The sequence below is a fragment of the Trichechus manatus genome, unplaced genomic scaffold, assembly GCF_000243295.1.
Source record: "Trichechus manatus latirostris isolate Lorelei unplaced genomic scaffold, TriManLat1.0 scaffold00054, whole genome shotgun sequence".
Taxonomy (NCBI): domain Eukaryota; kingdom Metazoa; phylum Chordata; class Mammalia; order Sirenia; family Trichechidae; genus Trichechus; species Trichechus manatus.
In genome coordinates, this window is record NW_004443990.1 from 16,977,102 (window position 1) to 16,983,993 (window position 6,892).

The 6,892-nt window shown below is 38.7% G+C and overlaps 1 protein-coding gene across 1 annotated transcript; it reads right to left on the reverse strand.

Moving 5' to 3' along the window:
• Window positions 1–291: 291 nt before the first annotated feature.
• On the reverse strand, window positions 292–6,636 carry LOC101343779 (keratin, type I cytoskeletal 25). The gene is made up of 8 exons (XM_004378082.1): window positions 6,154–6,636; window positions 5,540–5,622; window positions 4,983–5,139; window positions 2,471–2,632; window positions 2,259–2,384; window positions 1,463–1,680; window positions 1,038–1,105; window positions 292–671 (listed from the first exon to the last, which is right to left on the reverse strand). Exons 1-8 carry the CDS (start codon window positions 6,580–6,582, stop codon window positions 562–564), a joined length of 1,353 nt encoding a protein of 450 aa, XP_004378139.1. The 5' UTR covers window positions 6,583–6,636; the 3' UTR covers window positions 292–561.
• Between the last annotated feature and the right edge of the window lie 256 nt (window positions 6,637–6,892).

A 6,892-nucleotide genomic window follows, 5' to 3' on the forward strand; every position in this document is an offset into this window, starting at 1 on the left:
TATGGTGCCTTTAAAACAGAAACACTTTAATTTTACCATACTCAAATTTATCACTCTTTTCCTTAATGATTTGTCCTTTTCTATCTTATTTAGAAAATTTTTTATTTCCTAGAAGAAAAATTTGCCTTTCACATTTAGATCTTTAGTACACTTGAAATAGATTGATTGTGGCAGAAGGAGTTGAATTTCATTTTTTCCCCTTGTGGATAGACAGCTGTCCCAGCTGTTAGGTGTTCATATATTTGTACTACAGACACGTACATCTTAAAGATAAGACACCACCACCAGTGATAACTTGCTGAAGGAAGAAGGTTTACTGAATACAGAGAAATGACAACAGATTTCTGTAGGGTAATCAAATGAGTCATCATATTTGTATGTGATGTTCTTTCGGATGAATGGGGAGATACTGCTATTGATTGCCCAGATAGAGATTATATTTCAGTAACAGAAAGACAATAGGATAGACCTTTTTCTAGACTTGCTCGTTTTCCCAGACGGATCTATAATGCCTTCTCTTCTTTGTGGGCATGTGGAGTATGCCCCCTGTTGTGTCTCAAATTAATTGTTCTGAGATTTCTCTTCCAGGGAGTGGAGTCTGGTGGTAAGGATTTTGCTGCGTTGGTCGACCTCCTCAAGAACTTTCTTAACCACTATGGCTTTGGCTGGATCTAAAAATTAAAATTTCAAAGGAGATTTTAGAGGGTTGTAAAAAGATGAATAAGAAATTGTATCAATGAAAGGAATAATAGGAGTTTATTATTTTATATTTAATATTTATAATTGTGCAGTAAGCACAAATACTTAGAATGATTATTCGTGAGTTTTGATTTCTTGCTTAGCTAAAAACATGTTGGCATGTTGCTTTGTTTAAAAATAGCACACATCTACATCACTGAAGTTAGACATCTAGCACACTGACTTCTACAAATCTTTATTGTTTCTATTCTTCCTAAGTCATAGTTCTATAAAAACAATCAGGAATTACATTGAAAATGAAGTAGTATAGCGTAAAAATGGAATTTCATTTTAATTACCTTTCACTTGATTTCCCACATTTCCAGAACCGTAATCTTTAGACTTAAAACCTCCAGACTTGCAAGCCCTGTGAATATATATTATTGGAAGCATCATAAAAGAGAGTGATTTAGAGAGAACACCTTAGATTCTAGATTCACTGTTACATTTTCACGAGCTCTTTGGTAAGAATATATTTAGTGAGTTACACAGTTGAAACCACTCTGTTTTAGCATCAAGAGGTGATATAAATTTTCATACCATGAACACTGGACTTGTCACGTTTTGGTTTTGTAAGGTGGTCCTAATTTGTATCTTGGCTGTATTGTGTTCAATATTTAGCATTCATGAATGTGGTCACATGAGCTCACATTCACTTTCCAGAGATCTAAGTTTCAAGCAGTTTCCCGTATATGGCATCTTCCCTTTAAATTTTTTCACCTACCCATCATCTCCACCTATTAGGAGACAGTAGGTCTCGATCTCTTTCTCCAGGTGGACCTTGATGTCGAGGAGCTGCTCGTACTCGAGTTTCTGGCCTTCAGTCTCTGTTCTGACCTGATGCAGCTGCTCTTCCAGGGCCCCGATCTGAGCCTGGATCTGTGCGAGCTGCGCACAGTAGTTGCCTTCCGTCTCCGTCAAGGAGCACTCCAGGGAGTGTTTCTGTTAGGAAAAAATAAAGAGAACCTGAGATGGATCTACAGAAATGCAGAGATTTGGTTTGGCATGCGTTTCTCCTCTTGTTAAGTTTGTCTATAATTGCTTTGGATTTCACGTTAACATATAGTTAAGACAACCCTGTGACCCTGCTTAAAAATGAGCAAATTAGTGGTTATTAATCTTATTGGTGGTTATCAGGGGTGGGAGGCAGGGGGTAAGGGGCATTGAGTTTATGTTTATGATGGTGGAATAATTTGGAAAAAAGATACTGAGAATGGTTGCACAACTTGAAGAATGTAATCAATTCACGGAATTATAGAAATTGTTGAATTGGTGTATGTTTTGTAGTGTATTTTTCATCGTAATAAAAAAAAAAGAGCAAATCTTTCTTTTTGGAAGAATACATCTAAGGACATCGACCTTGCTGTTTTAGCTTTATATGTGAAATCTTATTCTTTCCATATGTTTTAAGTTAATTACATAAAAATATATATGGACATATTTTTCAAAAAATGTAAAATCAACTGTCACATATTTAAAACGACAACCTAGGAGATGATAAGAAATTATCCTTTTCATACCGTGGCTAAGAGAGACTGAAGTTCAATTTCCAGTGTTTGAAGAGTGCGCTTCAGTTCGGTCAGCTCATTTCTGGCTGAGGTTGTGGCCCCAGCATCCTCAGAGATTTGCTGTTGCAGTGAAGCACTCTGAAATGATATAAGCAAGACAGCAAATGTTAGTTTTGTGGACATCACCAAAACTGGAGAGGCATTGTTTTCTGGACTACATTTACCTTTTCGTTGAACCAGGCTTCAGCATCCCTGCGGTTCTGCTCTGCAAGGTCTTCATACTCAGCTCGCATGTTGTTCAGCAGGACCGTGAGGTCCACCCCCGGGGCTGCGTTCATCTCCACGTTCACGTTGCCTCCAGCAGCGCACTGCAGAACTTTCATTTCCTAGGTGCAAAAAAGCGTTCATCTTAGCTATGCAGGAATCTCATGGAGAGTCTAGAAGCTTAGCTTTGGAAAGATTCTTAGAGTTTATCTGGTTCCACTTCCCAAGCTGTGAAGAGACCCGCCTCCCTCCCTCTGTATTATATATTCCCTGGCCAGTGACATAACTTTCAATGATGGTGAACTCACTACGTAAGAAAATAGCCTGTTTCATTCTTGAAGAGTTTTGTTACAGAGCTCTTCCTTACAGGGAGCCAAACTCTTGCTCCTGTAGCTCCTAGCCACGGGTTTTAGTTCTCCTACCCAGAAAAGTTCTTAGCATTTTTTACAAATGTTGTTAGTTGCCATCAAGTTGATTCTGACTCATGGCGACTCCATAAGTGCAGAGTAGAACTGCTCCGTAGGGTTTTCAAGGCTGTGACCTTTTGGAAGCAGATCGCCAGGCCTGTCTTCTGAGGCACCTTTGGGTGGGTTCGAACCACCAACCTTTCAGCCAGTAGTCAAGTACTCAACCATTTGTGCTACCCAGGGACTCTCTCGCCAAATGAAAATCCTTAGAATACGTAAAACGAGTTGTTCTCCATTCTATTATTCTATTCATTTGTAGCCTATCTCCACTTTTGTGGACTGGTTTTCCTTCCCCTTTGGGACTAGTTTTGATGGGTTCTCAACTCAACTACATCCTGAACACAGGCAACAGGAACACTGTCGAAGGGCTGAGTTATTTTGAATAATTCCAAGCAGTTGAAATAATTACTAATAAATATAAATACATAATATCTACATATTATATGTATTTTCATAGTCTACCTTCTCATTCCCAGGGAAGAACATCATCTTCTAAAGAATCTCAGCTGTGTATCAGGAGCATTATAGTGTCATGATAGACTTTGGAGTCAGACAAATGTGTGTGAATTCTGGTTCTGCCTTGGAGTAGCTGTGTGAACTTGGGGAAGTTGCTTAACCTATTTCAGTCTCAATTTTCTTATCTGAAAAATTGCGGATAATAAAAACTCCTCTGGGTTGTGAAAGAACTAATAATAAGACCTACCAATATTGCCTGGCATATGAATGCTAAATAAATGCTAATTATTATGATTATGATTATTCCGTAGAAGATGGAATCTATTTGTGAAAGTCTACTCATTCTTCTATCTGAGGTGTATGCTGTTGGGTTGCAACGAGTCACTTCTAAGAGTGTAAATGGCAACCATCACTGCTAAGACTATACACCGAAACAGCATGGATCAGCTTATGTCTGTGCTTCAGAAACCCTCCTCCTCACCCACACCCTGGATTGATCCTAATGACGGTAACTGAGCCCCTCTCTTTCCTCCTTGCATCAAACTCTTCAGGCGATTCTAGTATTCTTTCCTCCCTGATGGTGCCTATACCTTCTCTATCTCCAGAAATGTTTTTTATTTCTGCGGATTTAGTGAAACCTTCTCAGTTCAAGCAGAAAAATAAAGATAAAAAAAAGGTGCATGTGAGTTTGTCTGGGAGGCATTAAAAATGTCAATTGCACTCAATTCATCAAAAATTTATTGAGTAACTACCATAGGCCAGGGCTGTACTTGAACCTGTACATCCATAGAAGTGTTGTTCTTCAAGAAGTTATATTTTCCAGACAGCCTTGTGAGTCATCAAGTAGCATTCTAGCTTGGTCTCCTGCTTTAAGCATTTGGCTTGACTGTGGAAGTCTTTTGGCTGTTTCAACATTACAAATTAATTTTCAAAGAATAAAGATGTTTTCTCTTTTATAAAACAGTAGTTCAAAGATGTGACTGGAGCAGTAGCTACGTGATCTGATTATGAATCTAGCTTCTAAGGGTGACCGCTTTGGAAGTATATTATTTATCTGGAAGTATAAATTCTGGTATAACAGTTTAATTCAGTCTATTTTTATAGCCATATCTATTAAGAATGTGCATTAATGGTAAATATACGTACTTAATATGTATATGAAGTAAATGTTTCTGTGTTTTAAATCTGCCACTATTATGTAGGGATTCACATCTAGTTTTCTTAGGATGTCCTTAAAGTGTATTTATTTTATCTAATTCGATGTAATCTCCTAAGAGGGCATTTTAACTTAGCTATAATTACATAGTCTAACACTACTCTTATAACCCTGATTGGAAAACATGATTTCTTTTTTTCCCGTGGGAAACTTGATAAGAGAGCATAGGCGAATCGGTTCAAATACTTCCCCGCCTCTAAAGACAACTCAGCCCTCGTGCCTGTCAGACAATGGGTCTTTAGCACCAACTTCATATTTAAGAGGTCAAGTTCATTATCTTCTGTCAGATAGTGTCTGGAGGAGGCTAGCAAAATGTAGCTTGTCGTCTCTTACCTCTTTATGGTTCTTTTTGAGATAAGTCATCTCCTCACTCAGGGTTTCATACTGAATCTCCAGGTCTGTTCTGCACAGGGTTATTTCATCCAGAACTCTGCGCAACCCATTGACATCAGCCTCTACACTCTGATGAAGAGTCAGCTCGTTTTCATACCTCAAAGAGTGTTAATGATTTTCCAATTTATTACGTGATTGGAGAAATAGTCACCAATAAAATAAATAAATAAATGATCAAATGCTAAAGTTCCAGAATTTTGAAGTGACTGATTTAGCTACAAGAGACATTTTCAAAGTTTATTGCATAGTTATCTTTTTTTAACTATCGAGGGATTTCTTTGACAGAAAAAGAACCAGGGTATTGGGCAATGGTTTTATAGCAGTTCACACTTTTTATTTAATAGCCAAGTATAAAAAAGTAATAACGTTCTGTTTATTTTAAATCCAAGTTTTAGGGTAAGAGTTGGTAATAGTTAAAGGACAGATCACACAACAAATTCAACTTAATGCTTTGCATTAATCACCGTGAATTCTTTTCATTCTGTGAGTCTACTTACTTGAATCTGAAATCATCAGCTGTCAGCCTGGCATTGTCAATCTGTAGAACAGCATTAGCATTGCTGGTGGTGGAAGTGATGATCTAGAAACAAGAAATTCGACTTTTAAAGGCAATTTCTCACAACCAGTACAAAATCAAGTTTTTTTTTTTTTTTTTTTAAAGTCAGAAAATGGAAACCGTAAAAACTAATATAGTTACTAGATAATCAGTGGCATTTTTATCATGATGTTAACCAACCGAGGGAGTCTCTGGGTGGTGCAAATGGTTAACATGCTTGGCCGTTAACTGAAAGGTTGGAGGTTCGAGTCTACCCAGAGGCACCTTGGAAGAAAGCCCTGGCAATGTACTGTAGAAAAATCAGCCATTGAAAACTCTATGGAGCACAGTTCTACTCTGACACACAGGTGGTCGGGTCAAATTGACTCAGCAACTAGTTTAACTAACCGAATCTACATAATGCTTATTCCTAAGGCTAAATAGAAATTTCCTTAAAAAAAAAATCACAAGTAAGGATATTATATGTTTTTAGAATTGAGTGAAGAAAGCGAAAAAAGGAAGAGTATATTTAGAAATAAAAGTACATAAAAATGATTGTGGAGTATCAACTCTTACCTGATTTTTAAGATCTTCCATTATCGGGAAATATCTACTATAGTCATGATCGAGACCACGGCAGGAACCAGGGCCAAATTTCTCATACCACCCCTTGATCTTCTGCTCTAGGTCTGCGTTTGCCTCCTCCAGAGCATGAACATTGTCCAGGTAGGACGCCAGGCGGTCATTGAGGTTCTGCATGGTCACCTTCTCATTGCCAGAAAGCAGGCCCCTCTCATTCACAGTGAAGCCAGCGCAGGAATTGCTTCCTCCTACATTTCCTCCCGATGAGCTGCCACCAAAGGCACAAGAGAAGCCACTTCCAATTCCAGGTATGCCACAAGCATTTCCAGCCCCAAAGCTGGCTCCCCCACTGGAGAGCCTGAGTGATCCTGTGGCGGTTCGGGGAGAGGGCCTCCTGGACCCGCCGGAAAGCCGAAGAGACATGGTGTCAGGGCAAGCACGTTGTAGTGTTGTATTCGTGACGGTCAGAATGGAGTGTCTTCTCGTTTCAGCTGTTTTGTTTGCCTTTTTATAGACAACACTCAGGGGTGTTCTGGATGAAATTCTGCCTACATAGAGTAAAACATGGCTTGCCAGCCTCAGCAAGTTAGTGTAATTGGGTGATTTTTCCTAATTAGTAAGTAACTTTGCTGGGTTTACTTCTGTAGGTGGGTAGTTGCCCTCAGGTTGGTGGTTATCTGAGAAATGGGTCTGGGTGGAGTAATGTCAGGGTTCATTATTATATTTTTAAATT